Source organism: Mesocricetus auratus, unplaced genomic scaffold, assembly GCF_017639785.1.
Source record: "Mesocricetus auratus isolate SY011 unplaced genomic scaffold, BCM_Maur_2.0 Super-Scaffold_100010, whole genome shotgun sequence".
NCBI classification, from domain to species: Eukaryota; Metazoa; Chordata; class Mammalia; order Rodentia; family Cricetidae; genus Mesocricetus; species Mesocricetus auratus.
In genome coordinates, this window is record NW_024429194.1 from 63180690 (window position 1) to 63198293 (window position 17604).

Below are 17604 nucleotides of genomic sequence, written 5' to 3' on the forward strand. Positions count from 1 at the left end.
CTGTCTAATGAGTCTCCCCAAAGTAGCCTGTGTTTACAGCTTTGATAGATGGCATTCTTGGAACACCTGTTTCTAGGCTTGATATTTTTGAATCATATTTTTTTTTCTCCAGCGTATTTAACATAACTTTTCCCCTACTCCTTCACCCCCCCAGCTCTGCTCTGCTTTATGAAATATGGGAGACGACAGACCGTTTGTGTGCAATGCCCCGGGCTGTGGACAGGTACGTTTACAATATACTTTATTGTGAATGTCTTGTTGTGAATCAAAGTGGCTGTTTTATCACTAAGGCATAGAGTTTAAAGCCGGTATTTTACGTGATCACTGGAGGTAATCAGATCAGAGGATTTGCAGTGTGTAAATCCAAGTTATGAGGAAGTGTAGGCACTCCACCGTAATGAAATCTGCCTTGCTTTCTTCCATCTTGCTGTTCTACTGATGTTTGTTTTCCAACACACACTGCTAAAGAATACATGTTACACTCTCTTCCTTTCTAAAGCTATCCATCTAGACATACAGCAAGATTAGAAATGTCTTCTTCTTGACCTTCAGGTATATAAAAGTCTGCTTAACATATTTAGAGAGTCAGCTAAGAATGTTCCCATTTATTGTAAGCCTCCAATTTCTGAGTCTCTGTGGATTTCTAAAATATGAAAAAAAATGTTTCTTTTGATTGTTGATCCAGAAAAATTGAGTTAACAGCTAAGACAAGGTACTCACTCCATCAGGAACAGACAAACCCAACATAGAACTTGCAATCCATCCTACAGTCGTGTTCTACAAACATTTCCCTGTCTGATATCATGACATGTGTTGTTTTACATGTCAGCTCCCATATAATTGTGTGTGTGCATTATATGTCAGATGTGTTTCATATACTTTTTTTTGTAAAATAATTCTGTTGAAATTGCCTTGTTTTTCATTTTGTATATTAACTTTTTTCCCTAGATCTTTTTTTAATACTTCTACAAATGATGGGAAAAATGGATAAAAAGTTTTATTTGCCTTCATTTTATAGAATCTCAACTATATTCAGTTAGGGTTATGTCATGTAACTGTCCAGTGACACTTACTGGTGGTATGTGAGATCACAGATTGGTTCCATTATGAATTGTAAATACTTAAAAAAAAAAAGAGTTAAGCCCTAAACATTTCTACAAATTGGAGTTTGAGAGGTAGATGGGATGATGATGGGACAAGAAATAGAAATAATATTCCAGATTTCAATAAATACTGAAACTTTCTGGTAAGACACCTAAACCAAAACATTGTATTTTGCAGTATTAAGCATCCTAGAGTATATTTTCTTTCTTGTTAAACTTTTTTTAAACATGTGTAGGTATGTTTCCATTTTCAAATAGCATATTAAGGTAGAAAATGTGAAATGATCCCTCTATTTTTGTGATGCCTTTGCCGTGAGTGCTGCAGCTGACACATAGTAGTGCCCTGTACTGCTTGAAAAATCTGAATTTTGGGTGAGTTCACTTTCCTCATGTGTGCTTTTTTTTTTTTAATATAAGACAAGATCTCACTATGTAGCCCTGGCTACCCTGGAACACCTAATGTGATAAACCAGACTGGCCTCAAATACACAAAGATTTACCCTAAGGGTGTGTGCCACCATCCCTGGACAGTCCAGGCTACATGAGACCTTGCCTCACAAACAAACAAAAAAATTTTTTGTGAACCAGACATGAGGGTGAACACTTTCACTAACAGTACCCAGAGGCAGAGAAAAAGTGATCTTTTCAGGGTGGGGCCAAAATGGTTAAAAGGGTAAAAGTACTTGCTGAACAGACATGACAACCTGAATTTTATATTGGATCCCATGGTAGAAGGGTGAAAAGATAGAGAGTGGACTCTCAAAATTATCCTCCGACCTCAACATGTGTACTCTGGCATGTATGCACCTGTACTTACACACATGTCTCATATTCATATATATGTACATATATTTATATATATAAATAATAAAACATTTAAAAAGCTTTAAAATGCACTGTGGCTCATTCCTTTATTCCCAGCACTTGAGAGGCTGAGGCAGGCAGATCTCCTGAAGCCTGCCTGGTTTACAGAGCAAGTTCCAAGACAGCCAGAGTTACACAGAGAAACCTTGTTTCAAAAAAAAAAAAGTTTTAAAATTTATTTAGTACTAGAAAAGAAAAGTAGTAAGAACTTTTTACTGTTGTTTCTCTGTTTTGTTGGCTTTGTTTGTGAGCCTTTCCCCACATTTCCAAATTATGTGTGTTGGTTTTTGTGTTTCATCACTTCTTTAATAGGTTAGAAAGCCCCATCTTAAGAGTTGTGGAAATGTGACTCATCCCTTTACCCTCTTTGCATATCAGAAACTGTTCATTCAGGTAAGAAATTGTAGTTATCCAGCTATATTTAGACCTTTCTTTAGATTTCTTCTAAGATCTAGTAACAAGTAGCTCTAGAATAGGATTCTCAGCAGACATTTGTGATTACCTCATACTGTGTGAAATAGAGAAAATGTGGCAGAAGATACAAATTTGGTAAAGCCAACTACCATTTGGCATGCCATTGAACTTCCTTAAATCTTGAAATAGCTTCATTTTGGAACTACCCAGAGACCTTTAAGTTACTTGTAAGCTATTTGTTATTGATTGAGATTATTTGTCCCAAATGAGGTAGAAACAAAAAAGGCTATGTAAATCCCAGGAAAGAATCGTGATAATTTTTGGAAGGCATGGTTTAGGACCTATCATTAGAGAAGTCTCAAAAAACAGTGGTAAGGAGAAAGGGTTGGCTTGAAAGTTAAGAGCACTGTCAGTCTTTCAGAGCACCCAAATTTGATTCTGAGTACCTATGTGGCAGCTCACAAACATGTGTAACTCCACTTCCGGGGGATCCAACACCCTCTCTGACCTCCATGGGAACTACATGCACACAGAGCAAAACATACTTGCAGATAAAACATTTATACATATAAGATAAAAAACAAACAAAAAACTTTCTTTTTTTAATTGTGGGGTTGGGGATTTAGCTCAATAGAGCTAAATATACATGAATTTGTACAAGGCTCTGGGTTCAGTCTTCAACTCCCAAAGAGAACTATGGGAATTCTACTTTGTTTCTGTATCTATTCCTTGTACAAACTCTACCATATGTATCTTTAAACTCAGAAATCACCATGCAGTTTAATATTGAGGAAAGGTGAAAGGAAAATTTACCTAAAATAGATTAGTAAAGTATACCCTCCACTATATAATCAAAACCACCAGGCTTTCAATGGGTACATAAACATGTTTTGGTTGCTAGGTTTTTAATGGCTGTTATTTTTGGATGTGTTCACAATCTACTTCCCAGCAGTTAGTCTGATGTGACACAGCTGAATTCTAAATACACTATATACTTAAAAAATGGCTACTGAAAATTGTGCTGTCTGCATTCCTGTATGAAAAGATAGATGATAAACTTTTTAGTCCCCTTATTCCTATTGGCCTATTGAGACTGTTTCTCCAGAGACCTTATCACCCTCATGAAGAACTTGAGGAAAACAATATTCTTGCTAAAATCTCTCTATGGAATGTAGTACAAGCAATCATTAATAGAGCTGAGCTACCTCCTGAGAATGGGTTAGTGTTGTTAAGGCAACAGTCTCCTAGATAGCCCTTTGACAGAGACCTAGTTGAATGGAGTTGTGTGGGATTTTGAAGCTATTACAAAGTAGCATCTATTTAAGAGCCCTTAAAGATACCTCTAATTGCCAGGCGTTGGTGGCACACGCCTTTGCCTTTAATCCCAGCACTCGGGAGGCAGAGGCAGTAGGATCTCTGTGAGTTCAAGACCAGCCTGGTCTCCAGAGTGAGTTCCAGGACAGCCTCCAAAACAATACAGAGAAACCCTGCCTCGAAAAACCAAAAAAAAAAAAAAAAAAAAAAAAAAGATACCTGTAATTCCAACCATCTGGTAAACTAAGGAAAGAGGATCACAAGTTCAAGGACAGCCTAAGCAACTTTCTGAGAACCTACCTCAAAAATAAAATAAAATAAAAGCCCTGAGATGTAGCTCTGCTTCTGAGTACTTGCCTAGTGTTCTTCAGACCCTAGTTAAGGGGCTGGAGAGATGGTTCAGGAGTTAAAAGCATGTACTTCTCTTTCAGAGAACCTGAGTTTGATTCCCAGAATGTGCATAGTAGCTCCCAAGCACCTGTAGCTCCAACTCTAGAGGATCTAACATTCATATACATATATTCATGTAAATTAAAACTAAATCTTGTTTATTTGTTCCGAGACAGGTTTTCTCAGTGTAATCTTGGCTGTCCTGGGACTCACTCTGTAGATCATACTGGCCTTGAACTCAGAGATCCACCTACCTTTGCCTCCCTAGTGCTGGGATTAAAGGCATGCACCAACACTACCTGACTAAATCTTTAAAAAATGTGAAGAAAAAAATGAGACTCTGGTTCAATCCCTAACACTGAAAAAAAGAAAATGAAAAAACAAAACAAAACTTCTATTTAAAAACACTGTTATTATCTAGGTGGTATTGGTGCATGCCTTTAATCTCAGTACTTGGGAGGGCAGAGGCAAACAGATCTCTATTGAGTTTGAGACCAGCCTGATCTACAGAGCCGATTCCAGGACAGCCAAAGCTACACAGAAAAACCCTGTCTTGGAAAACTAAACCAAACAAAAACATTGTAATTATAAAATATATTTGTTTTTTTGTTTCTGTTAAGATAATAGAGATATAATTGGTGCTGAATCTAGAAAGTCTTGTAAGGAAAAATGGGTCTTCACATTATATTGCCCAGGCTAATCTAGAACTCCTGAGCTCAAGTGATCCTCTTGCCTCAGCCTTCTAAGTAACTGAGAATAAGTACATTTATATACTATTATTCCCTGCTTAGTCCTCTAAGTTTTTAATATTTTAGGGTGCCACTTTTACTTCAAAGTCTATTATAAAGCCAATAAAATGGGAGCAAGTGTACTATGTCATTATCAGAAATCCTAAATTTGAGATGTTATTTCATGTGCAGATAACCTACTTTAGGTTGCTTCTGCGTGTGTGTGTGTGTGTGTGTAAGTTGGTGTTTATATATGTGTGTACATGCATGTGTGTATATGCATATGGAGGCAAGAGATCAGCCTTGGGTGTCATTCATCTAGATCCATCATCCATCTTGGTGGTTTTTTTATTGATAATTTCATAATATATGTAATCTATTTTGAATAAATCTATCCTTCATTTCCCTTCTCTCCATTTCCTTCTCTGCTCCCCTTTTCCCTCCTAACTTTGAGTGCTCTTTTTTCCTTAAATCCACTGAATCTACTTACTGCCGTCTGTGCTCTTGGGTATAGGACCATCTACTAGAGCATGGGTAGCCTTTCAGCGCCATTTTCCAAAAAACACTGATTCTCTCAACTCCAACAGACATCAGTTGTCAATAGCTCCTCAGTTAGGGATGGAACTTCATGAGCCCCTCCCCTATCCATGCTGGAATTTTGGGTGGTTTGATCCTGTGCACATCTTGAACATGCAATTACAACCACTTTGAGTTTGCATATTCAACAGCCTAAAACAGGATCTTTCACTGAGACCTGGAGCTTGCTGATTAGGCTAGACAGACTAGCTGATCAGAAAACCCTAGGAATCTGCATTTCTCTGGCTCCTCAACTCTGCAATTACAAGTGAGAGCCACCATACCTGGTTTTTCATGTGGGTGCTGGAAATCACTCACACTCAGATATTCATGCCATCACGGCAAGCATTTTACTAATAGAGCTATCTCCCTAGTTTTTATTGCCAAGGAATCAAGAGAGTTCATACTGCTATGTCTTCCTCTCAGAGCTATATGCTGGCTTGTAAAACATATTATGCAGATTTAAATAAAATTTCTGGATATCATCATCAAGTCTTCAAGTAGAAGCTGGTTGTTCTGTTTATTGTGTAGGTTGTTGCTGAAGAACAGAACATTTCCTTTGAGGACAGTATTTTATTGTCAACCACTATTGTAACTATGCTTATTAATCCTGTCCAGTATAACCCCAGGTATCTACTCTTAAGTGAGATCACCTGGCTTAAATGAGACCTCATCTTAAAAAAAAAGAAAAGAAAAAAATAAAAAAAAAAAGAGTAACAGTGTCATCCCAGTTGCAGTGGGATTGAGGGCAGCTTCTTGTATCTTCATATCTTGTCATAGTAGAAATGATGTTTATGGTGTTGTAGTCCTGGCTTCACTTGGTATTTAACCAACCTACTACAAAGCTGTTTATTGCGTTGTATCCTTTGTCTTCATGAGCATTATCCCTTAAATCTCTATTGCTTTGTAATAGATGAGGCAACAAATAGCTCCTATGATTGGTTAAATGCTGGCATGCTACAAAGGCATATGTTTTATTGTCTATATAACACAAATCTGTAGAGATTATTTCTGTTATCCTCACTTTCCCATTAAAAGGACCATACTGGAACTGGGAGACTCTGGATCTTTCACCCTATATTCCTTTGGCAAGCTTCCCAATTACTGGCATGAGCAAAAAGAAAAGCAAAGAAGAATGACTTGATGTTAATTACTCATGCTTTACGTTAGGGGAGTATCATAAATTGAAAAATAACCAGGAAAGAAATGGATCAGGTAGGCAAATGCCATTGTGGTAGTGTATGCTGTGTTTACATGCTATGGCCGGTGAAGACAATTTCAGGCAAACAAATAAGCTTTTCTTTCTTATCCCCTGCTAAGAGTTTTTTAAAAACTAAGATTTTCACTTAATAATTCATATTTCATTCAATAATTCATCTAGTTCCCATCTGGTAAGAGTGACTACATGCTGTCAGGCAGCTGAAAATATACTGCACCATGCACAATTAGGCCAAATGTTAACCTTGTTTTTTGTAAGATGTTGATTTTTGCAACAACTTCCAGTCTGCTTAGAGAATTCTATGATTTTATGTAACCTGTGATGGAACTAGGCCTCTTATGTATTATATATATAAATCGAGACTAGGATTTAAAAATCTACAGAGGTGTTAAGAGCAAGGAATTAAACTCCGGTTTCTTAATGACAGATCTGATCTCTTGACACTTGCTTTAAACACATGTGATTGGTTAATTTTAGCTTTGTGCTATTATTTATTATGCTGTTAGTAAGAGACTATATTAAAGCATCCTTGCTTTAGCCTGTTCTTATCCCAAACAAACAAATAAAACATAAAAGATGCTCTGTGAATCTAATTGGAGCTGTAAACAGGAAATTAAAGTGAAATTTTTCATTTATTCATTCTGGTTTTTCCTGCATACAACCAAATGTTACAAAATGGGAGTGTTGAAATTGTTTTCAGCATATTCCTGCAAGAATAAAATAAAATAAAATAAAATCCTGTATCTTCCTATCTCAATAGTTCTTTCCAAGGCTAAACTCCCCCACACCCATTTATTTTACTGTTTATTTATTTGTTACCTTTTAAACAAATTGATAAGTTTATAAAGTGTCTTCTGGATCTGATAGTTTCTTCCTTCATTATTTGCAAGATTTTTGACTGGCAGGATACTGTCATTGTATAGAACTCATCATTCTTTTACTAAATAATCTTCCAGGTCATTTGTCATATTAAAAAAGAAAAAGCCAGTGTTCTCTCTCTTTCTGGTTAATGCATTTCTTTAATGCATATTGACTTGCTCAGTAGTCACATTGTATCAGAAGTCCTTGTTAGGGCTTCTCTATATGTGGATTCATAACACATCTGTGTGTACATCAACTGTGCTGTATAAATAATAATAAGTAATCACCAGATGGTCTATAACTGCTCCTCTGGACCCCGCTGGGTCTCTTGAAGCTGTTAGTAAAGTCTTCTGGCATTTTGCTGGCGAAAACTTGTCATAGATTTATTTCTAAAAAAATTCAAACTCACAACTGGGTGTTTAGGACTAGATATTGCTGTCTGTGTTGTAAATATTTAACAGGCTTTGTACGATGACAAGCAAAAGTGCCATTACTAACCACACACAGTGACTATAGTGCTCTTCTCCCCTCCCGGCCATTTAGAGAGGAAAAGAAATGTCAATAAAGTATGCATTATGAACAAATGTGAGAGGGACTTTCTGAAAGGTCTTTCTTAAGAGAAGAAAGAAGATACCAACGTTCTGCTCGCAGGGTTGTAATCCCGCTGATTTAAGCAACACACTATGTTGTTTTGTTTTGTTAATTGAACTTGATAATACTTTGAGAAAAACTCATTCAGGAGGAGTTTGGTCAAATCCTGGCTTTGATCTTAATTGAGGTTTCATCAACAAATAACAAACCTTTTTGAAAGAGTTACAGTGGTCAGTGTTTCAGGCCTTAAACTTAAGACATGTTTTGTTTTGCTAATCTTATTTATAAAGCAAAACATCTTTATTTTGATCCTCTTTCCATGTGTTTTTTGGAGGAATCTTGTCCTGCTTGTCTGTGCAGCGTTTAATTATTACTGACTCCTTTGCTTCTGTGCCTGTTACAGAATAGTTGTTCAGCACAGTAAAGTGCACATTTACAAACTTAAAATAGACTTCATTACTACTACATTTTTGGTTTCCTTTTTCTGTTTTTGTATGGTATAGATAATCAGGATCTGTTTAACCAAAGAGGTGCACTGTCCTTTAAATTATAGCACATGGCTATTATTTTCTAGTTTGGATGTTTGAAAGAAAGCTTTTTTTTTCTTGAGTTCTAATCCTGAAAGATGATAGGAGTGTGAGGGGAAATGTTGTTAATATCTTATTCTAGTGAGATTTTGCTTTTTAATTTTCTCAAACAAAATTTTCATGTTAATGGATAAGATTTTAAGAAGGGAATTATCATGAAGAAGAAAATTGAGAATAGTATCTTGGTGTTTTGATTTGAATTTTCTTTGTACAGCAAAATTTGCTGTCTAACATTATGCTTGATAAGAATCTGGACTGCTTGCAACACAGAGAGAAGAGAATGAGTTTTGTGAAATTAGCTCGCTCCTAGTCTGGCATCTCCATGTTCTTTGTGTGGCTGCTTATTCTGCTGGCAGATTGAAGTGCTGAACCAACTTCTGTTCTAAATGTTCAAATTGCCAGCCATCATTCCAGCTTTTAAATCTTGTTCACATCCACAATGCCAAATTTTGAGCAAGCGTAGCTGTCTTTTGATCCCAGACAGAATTTATAATTCTCTGGATTAGAAGAAAGGCGTTTTTCCCTTTTGCCTTTGAAAAACCTGAGTGGCTCTGCAGAATAAATCTAGCCTTGCTTTGTCGTTTTAGAAAGCTAAGTGCTCCATTCAGCATTCAGCAGACTGATGGTCAGAATTGAAGCTCCGCTTATAAAGACACGGCATCTTGAAGAGTCACTTACACTATTCTAGAAAAATCGTACTGTGGCAGAAGGAGCAGCTCCTTATCCTCCCAAGGGTCAGGTCGTTGATAATAAGCAATTATCCCTTGATTTTCCTGAAAAATAGCTCAATCTGCTGGAGAGATTGGCATCAGCACAAGTTAAAATGACAAGCTGATTTCTTAGCCACATGGCGAGGCATCAGGGTGACACCAGAGGCTTAATGGTGGTTATTTTTCTGATGAGAATCTCAATCTCCCTTGTAAGCCTCTTGGCTTTTTTTTTTTTTCTGAAAGGGAAATACCTTTTTGATGTTTACCCATAAATCACTGTAAGATGTCATTGTGAGAGGTGCTTTTCTCACATTCCTCCTTTCTTCAAGCTTCTTTCCCTGTCTTTGCTTGCTGTCCTCTCTGGGTTGAGAGCAAGCTAAAGTTTTTCTTTTTTGCATTCCTCTTGTTTTGGTTCTTATTAGCCCCTTATACTGTGTCGACATTATTGACCAGTGTTTCCTTTTTTAAAAATTAATAGATTTTTAGGGCATTTTCTATATGTGCAGAAACATTGAGTATGTTCACAGAATTCCCATATATCTTTTTCTTCTACCTCACAGTTTCTCTTTTTAGCATCTTTTTTTTTTTTTTTTTTTTTTTTTTTTTTTTGGTTTTTCGAGACAGGGTTTCTCTATTGTTTTGGAGGCTGTCCTGGAACTCACTCTGGAGACCAGGCTGGCCTCGAAATCACAGAGATCCGCCAGCCTTTGCCTCCCGAGTGCTGGGATTAAAGGCGTGCACCACCAACGCCCGGCTTCTTTTTAGCATCTTAAATTAATATGTCACATTTGTGATAACTGATTAGAAAATATTTATATATTGTTAATGGCTAAAATCCATGGATTTCATTAGGGTTCATTCTTTGTGTGTACCCTCTGTGGATTTTGACAAATATATAAGAATATATATCTTACATTACAATATCATACTGAATAGTTTTCATGGCCTTAAAAATTCCCTTTTGCTCTAAAAAATTCCTTGTGTTACACCAATTCACCCCCCATCCTCCTTCCCTCCTCCTGTACCCCTAATAACCAGTCATTTTCTATTTCTATGCCTTTGTGAATGCATGCATGAGTACTTAAGGACCTGAGTTAGAGCTCAGATTCCATGTAGAATGTCGGGTATGATTGTATGCACTGGTAATCCAGTTGCAGAAATCCATGCAGATTTCTAGTTTTACTAGTCCGCCAGTATACCCTGTTTGGTGAATTCTAGGCCAATGGGATACTTTGTCACAAGGAAAGGCATCAAACCTAAGGAGTGATTACCAAGGTTATCCATTGGCCTCCACAATGCATACATATCTGTCCATCACATACCTGTACACACACACACACACACACACACACACACACACACACACACACACACACACACGGAGAAGCAGGTGGCAGCTTACAATATGAAACCAACCTTGCCCACATATAAAGTTCCAAGATATCCATGAATATATAGTGGAACCTTATCTCTAAGAGAAAAGAGAAAGGGGGGAAGGAAGGAGGGAGAGACAGACAGAAAGGGAGAGAGAGAGAGAGAGAGAGAGAGAGAGAGAGAGAGAGAGAGAGAGAGAGAGAGATTAATTCTTAACCAACTAAAAATATAGACAAAACTAGAATCTAAACATGACTTCATCCTTTGTCAGTAGAAACAGAAACATTGTAGTGTCTGTCACCTTTGTGAATGCTAGGTCTTGTTACTTCCTTATTCATGTTCTCTTCTTTCTTACCTTCATTTTTAAGCCTGTATGTTCCCAAAAGACAAAAGAAGGTATCTGGGTTCTTGCCTTTGTGTAGTAATGGAATTTTTGTTCTAAAGATTGCCAAACTGATAACAATTAGAAGTATTCAACAATGCACTGAGTTGAATTTTCTGTCTAGTAATCATTATTAACATTCTTTTCATAGATGTTTTGGCATGTGATTGTGTGGAGGATCTTACCTTTGGAATAACAAATTTCTTCTCTGCTTACATATCACATCTTCCTTTTCTTTGACATCATAGCATCTCTATAGATATGGTTTTTCCTCCTGCATTATAAACTGTGGTACACAAATGCACTTTTCATTGTTTGAAAACAAATAATAAGTAAATACATGAAATATTTCTGTATAATAATTTCTGACAAAAATATATAGAAGTAGAAATAAAAAGAGTCTCATAGTAGTTACCATGAATGTTGTCTGTATTTTTTTTGTCTGTCTGATAATTACTCAACTTATAAATGTGGATTATGTTAACTCTACGTGTAATAGTACGAAATATCTGACTGGAGGCTAGTGACCATCTAATAGGATATTTGAAACCTACTTAGAATGATCATTTATGAGCCAGATGTGGTGGCATACACCTTTACTCCCAGCACTCAAAAGGCAAAGGCAGGTGGATCTCTGTGTTTGAGACCAGGATTACACAGAAATTATGTATTTATTGATGTGTGTGTGTGCTATGTAGATGTAAGTACAGGCAAACTTTTTTTTTTTTTTTTTTTTTTTACGAGACAGGGTTTCTCTGTATTGTTTTGGAGGCTGTCGGTCCAGCCCAGCCTCGAACTCACAGAGATCCGCCTGCCTCTGCCTCCCGAGTGCTGGGATTAAAGGCGTGCGCCACCACCGCCCGGCAGTACAGGCAAACTTTATGTAACCAGTTTTTTGTTTTGTTTTTTTTTTCAACTTTTGGGTTCTGATGACTTACTCAGATTTGAGTAGCAAGCACTTTACCTGCTGAGCCATCTGGCTGACCTGAACACTACAATTTGTAGGAAGGAGTTAGTTCTCTGCTTCCGCCCTGGGGGTTGAACTCAGATTGTAGAACTTGGCAGCAAGTGTCCTTACCCAGTGAACCATCTTATTTGCTCCTGAAGGCAGTATTTTAAATATTTATTTTTATTGGGCTGGAGAGATGGCGCAGAGGTTAAGAGCACTGGCTGCTCTTCCAAAGGTTCTGAGTTCAATTCTCAGCAACCACATGATGGCTCACAATCATCTGTAATAAGATCTGGTGCCCTCTTCTGACCTCCAAGGATACATGCAGACAGAATACTGTATACATAAAAAATAAATCTAAAAAATTTATTTTTATGGGTGTTTTACCTGCATGTAGGTCTATGTAGCACATGCTCTAGGAGACCAGAGAGGGCTGTGCATCCTCTGGAGGAGTTATAGAAAGCTAAGCTGAGCTCTCTCTCCAGCCCCAAAAGCTCCATTTTAATGCTAAGCTACCGTTTTCTTTTTGTGTCTTTGCTCTCAAACTCACTTCCCCACAAAAAAAAAAAAAGTCTTTAATTATGTAGTTAATGAATAGTTTTAAAGAACTTGGTTGGTGATAGCACTTTTTATACAGAATGTTTACCTTTTTACTGAATGTGTTCATAACTTCAGTCCTTTGCCATTTTATTTCATTTTCTTGTGTGCTTCTTACAATTAAGGGAAAGACTGTAGTTCCCTTAAGCTGTTTTGAAAAAGGAAGATGAAAATAGTTACTTAGCATTTTCCTGGGAACTAGATGTTTGATTATGTTAAATGAAAGACCACATTAGATTCAACAGTTCGCTCTTACCTCTTCATTCTCTCCTTTACATTTTACCGTGGTAGTTGCAGTAGTAGAAGGTAGGCTTTATTTCAGCACTCTTTCCCTTCCTATGAATTTGAAACTACTTCTATAGAGGGCTTTATGGAGGCTGCTTCCTGGTAACACACAGGACTGCCCAGAAGCTCTTGACAGAGTAGTGGTTAAAGGTTTGAATATACTGTATCTTGTTGACTATTCTTGTAGTCCTCGGGGACACATTTTGCTCTTCTATGGACAATAATCAGCCTTGTCAGAGTTGAATGACTTTTTTTTTTTTAATCTAATAAAATGCAATGGGTTAAGCCTTTCTGGGAAGCCATTTCTTCCCACCACATAAACAGAAGGTCATGAATACTGTCTATGAAATAAAGAAGAAATGGCAATAGAAAAATCAGTGGCTATAGCATGATTTGATTGGAGCTCTATCAAGGAAAAAAACAATTATTTCTTAGAAGCTGGTTTTTCTTCTGTGTTTTACTTTGTGTGTTTGTTTGTCTTGCTGTGTAGCCTGGTTGGCAATTCACTGTGTAACCTAGATATTGACCTTCATTCCTTCCACTTTCCCTCCCTCCCTATTGTTGTCCTTGTTTTTGAGATAGGTTTCCTATAGCCCAGGTAGCCCAGGCTAACTTCAGATTCTCAATGAGACTTTGGCCTCAGTTCTTCAAGTGCTGGGATTGCAGGTGGGTCCTACCACACATGGCAGGAACTTTTTTTTTTTATTTTTTGGGTGGTGTGTGTCTGTCTGTCTGTCTGTCTGTCTGTCTGTCTGTCTGTGTGATATAAGTGTGGTGCATATATGCTGTAGCATGCTTACAGAGGTCAGAGAATAGTTTAGGGAGTCAGTTCTCATTTTCTGCCTTGTTGAGACAGGGTGTATATTTCTGATTGTTTCTGCTGTGCTGCGTATTCTTTTTTTGTTTGTTTGTTTGTTTGTTTGTTTTTTTGGGTTTTCGAGACAGGGTTTCTCTGTGGCTTTGGAGGCTGTCCCGGAACTCACTCTGTAGACCAGGCTGGCCTCGAACTCACAGAGATCCTCCTGTCTCTGCCTCCCGAGTGCTGGGATTAAAGGCGTGCGCCACCAACGCCCGGCTGCTGTGCTGCGTATTCTAAACTAGCTGACTCATGAGTTTCTGGGTGATTCTTCTGTCTCTACCTCCCATATTGTGGTAGGGGTGCTGGGATACAGATGTGCACTATTGCAACCAGATTTTTTACTCAGTTCTAAACTCAGGTCATCAGGCTTATTACATAGCAGTCTCTGCTGAACTATCTCTCCAGCCCTGTTTGTTTTTTCTTGAAACAAGGTATCATATAACCTAGGCTAACTTGAACTCTTGGTCCACCTGCCTCAGTTTCCAAATTATTGGATTATAGGCTTGTGCCATTTTGCCTAGCCCCTTCAAACTTAATTTTCATTCTTTTCTGAGTACTCTATGAGAATAATTATACAATAATTTATTCACCTCTATTTAGTTGGGGGCTTTGATAGTACTAGGGATCAAATCCAATACATTGGATATGTGAGACCAAGCATTCTACCACTGAACTATATCTCCAGTCCTGTTTAGTTTTTATTTTGAAACAGAATCTCACTGAATTACCTGGGCTGACTTTAAACTGTATATGTAATCCAGGTAGACCCTGAATTTGTTCTTCCTACCCCCATTTCCTGCTGAAATTATAAGAGTATACTACTATTTCTAGCCTTATTTGGTAGTTTTTAACTTTTTTCTGTTCCTATATTAACTTATATTAGGTGTTTTTTGTGTATGTGTGTGTTTGTATGTTTATTTTACTTTTTTTATTACTTTGAGACTCTCATATATAGTCAAGGATGACCTTGAACTTCTGATCCTCCTTCCTCTATTTAGGATTATAGGTGTGCTAGTCAGGCCTGTGTTGCACGTCTTTAATCCCTTCATTGGGAGGCAGAGGTAGACTGATTTCTGGGTTCAAGGCCTATCTGGTCTACAGAGTAAGTTCCAGGACAGCCAGGGAAACAGTGTCTAAAAAAATTACAGGTGTGAGACACCATGCCCTGTTTATGCTGTTCTGGAAATTGAAGAGAGGGCCTTCTGCATGCTAGGCAAACACTGTACCAATTGAGCTAAATCTTCAGCCCTATTAATAAAAAATTTAAAGACAATTTTAGGTTCATACAAAATTAAGTAGGAAGTAGAGTCCTCATCTACCCCCTGTTAGCGCAATGTACAGCCTTCCTCACTGTCAGCATACTGAAGCACTGTTATATTTGTTACATTTGATTAACCTTCACTGACACATTATCACAGTCTGTGATTTATGTTAGAGTTCATTTTTGATATTGCACACCTTATAGGTTTTAACAAAAGTATAATGACTTGTTTATATCATTGTCATATCACATGGAATATTTTCTAAAAAATCTTCTGTGCTGTGTTTATTCATCCCTCCCTCTCCTAGCTACCACTGTGTTCTTTATTATCTTCATGGTTTTATCTTTTCCAGAACATCATATAGATAGATTCATACAGCCTTTAACCTTTTCAGATTAGTTTCTTTTGCTTACCAGTATATGTTTATGTTTCCTCTATAGCAATTCTTGCCTTGGGTACCTCCGTTCTTTGTTGTACTGAGTAGTATCCCAGTTTGTGGATATCATAGTTTATTTATCCATTCACCTAATGAAGGACATCTTGGTTGCTTCCAGGTTTGTGTAATTATGATTTCTAACATGTGCAGGCTTTTGTATGGACATGTATTTTTAATTCATTTAGGTAAGTACTCAAGATCACAATCATAAGATCATTTGGAAAGAGTACGTTTATATTTCTGGGAAATAGCCAAATTGGAGCCTTCAAGAAGGCTCAGCAGGTAAAAGTGCTTGCTTCTAAACCCACATGATAGGAGAGAAAATGGACTCCCTAATGTAACATGAAAATTAGGTGACCCAGGGTCTGGAGAGATGGCTCAGTGGTGAAGAGCATTGTGTGTTCTTCCTAAGGACTCAGGTTCAGTTCCCAGCACCCATGTGGCAGCTCACAACTGTCTTTAATTCCAGCTCCAAGGAGTTACACAGACACCCTCACATAGACATACATATAGGCAAAATACCAAGGATAAAAAATAAAAATAAATAAATAATTTTTAAAAAATTAAATGACCCAGAGACTGATATTGGGCTTCAGACTTCAAGTTAATTATCAGAAAAGCAAAGTAGGTGGTCACTAGCTCTTACCACTGCCTCAGACTGAAAGGGCTGATCTACACACGAGCTCTCCACCAAGTCTCAAACTGCTGCCTCTCCTCAGTGTGGCTGAATTATGAATGCCTCTACTCTCAATGTGACAAGAGAATGAATGCCTCCCTGAGATCTTGCTCCTGTAAATGTTGGGATTAAAGGTATGAGCTGTAATTCGTTTTTAGACTGATTGACTCTACCTCTTTTTGTTTTGTTTTGTTTTGTTTTTACGATACAGGGTTTCTCTGTATTGTTTTGGAGGCTATCGGTCCAGCCCGGCCTCGAACTCACAGAGATCCTCCTGCCTCTGCCTCCGGAGTGCTGGGATTAAAGGCGTGCGCCACCACCGCCCGGCTGACTCTACCTCTTAATTCAGTCTACCTCTTAATCTTGAGTCCTAGGATTAAAGGTGTGTACCACTACCTCCTAATTTCTGGCTGCTGGAATTAAAGGTGTGTGCCTGACTAATATGATTTGTGGCTAACTTTGCTTTTCTGAATCCTCAGGCCTCCACATATCATAGCATGCATGTGCCTACACATACAACTACCAAACTGTCCTCAAAGTACCATTTTGCATCCCACCTGCAAAGAATGAGAGTTCCCAATGCTCAACCTCATCAGTGTTTGTTGTTGTTAAGGATTTTGGATTTTTGACTGTCTAATATGTGTGTGTTGGTATTTCATTATTGCTTTTGTCTTTCTTTTTTAATGATTTGCTTATTTTTATTTTATGTGCATTGGTGTTTTGCCTATTTGCCTACATGTATGCCTGCCTAAGGATGTCAGATCCTCTGGAACTGGAGTTATAGACAGTTGTAAGCTGCAGTGTGGGTGCTGGAAATTGAATCCAGGACCTCTGGAAGAGCAGTGTTCTTAACCACTGAACCATCTCTCCAGCCCATTTTAAACTTTCAGTTCACTGATAGTAAGGTTGGACATTGTCCCTCCTCCCTCCTTCCTCCTTTTCTCTCTCTCTCCCTCCCTCTCTTCTTTCCTTCCCTCCATCCCCTTCCTCCTCCCCCCTCCCTTGTTGATTTTTCGAGACAGGGTTTCTCTGTGTAGCCTTGGAACATGTTCTGGAACTCACTCTTAAACCAGGCTGGTCTCACACTCACAGAGATCCACCTGCCTCTGCCTCCCAAGTGCTGGAATTAAAAATGTGTGCCACCATCTCCTGACAGCTTCCTTGTTGTTTTTGATACAAGGTCTCACTGTATAACCCTGGCTATCCTGAAACTCAATATGTAGACCAGGCTGGCTTTGAACTCTCAGATCCACCTGCCTCTACCTCCCAAATGCTGGGTTTAAAAGCATGTGCTATATACAATCCTTATTGTAGTTTTGTTTTGCTTTTAGACTTACTTTATTTTTAATTGTGTGTGTGTGTGTGTGTGTGTGTGTGTGTGTGTGTGGTTATGTGAGAGTTCAGGTGCCTACAGAGACCAGAGGTGT

The 17604-nt window shown here is 38.0% G+C and overlaps 1 protein-coding gene across 5 annotated transcripts in view; it reads left to right on the forward strand.

Moving 5' to 3' along the window:
• The window catches only part of LOC101841425 (cyclic AMP-dependent transcription factor ATF-7), a 102097-nt gene that overhangs the window by 25966 nt on the left and 58527 nt on the right, over window positions 1-17604 (forward strand). For 2 of the 5 annotated variants that reach the window (XM_040753713.1, XM_040753714.1), the window contains exons 2-3: window positions 155-223; window positions 2280-2360. In XM_040753713.1, the coding sequence (XP_040609647.1) occupies window positions 176-223; window positions 2280-2360 (129 nt within the window). In that variant the 5' untranslated portion in view covers window positions 155-175. Of the gene's footprint in view, window positions 1-154; window positions 224-2279; window positions 2361-17604 lie in introns of those variants that run through there. The other 3 variants (XM_040753715.1, XM_040753716.1, XM_040753718.1) reach the window with 2 other exon arrangements.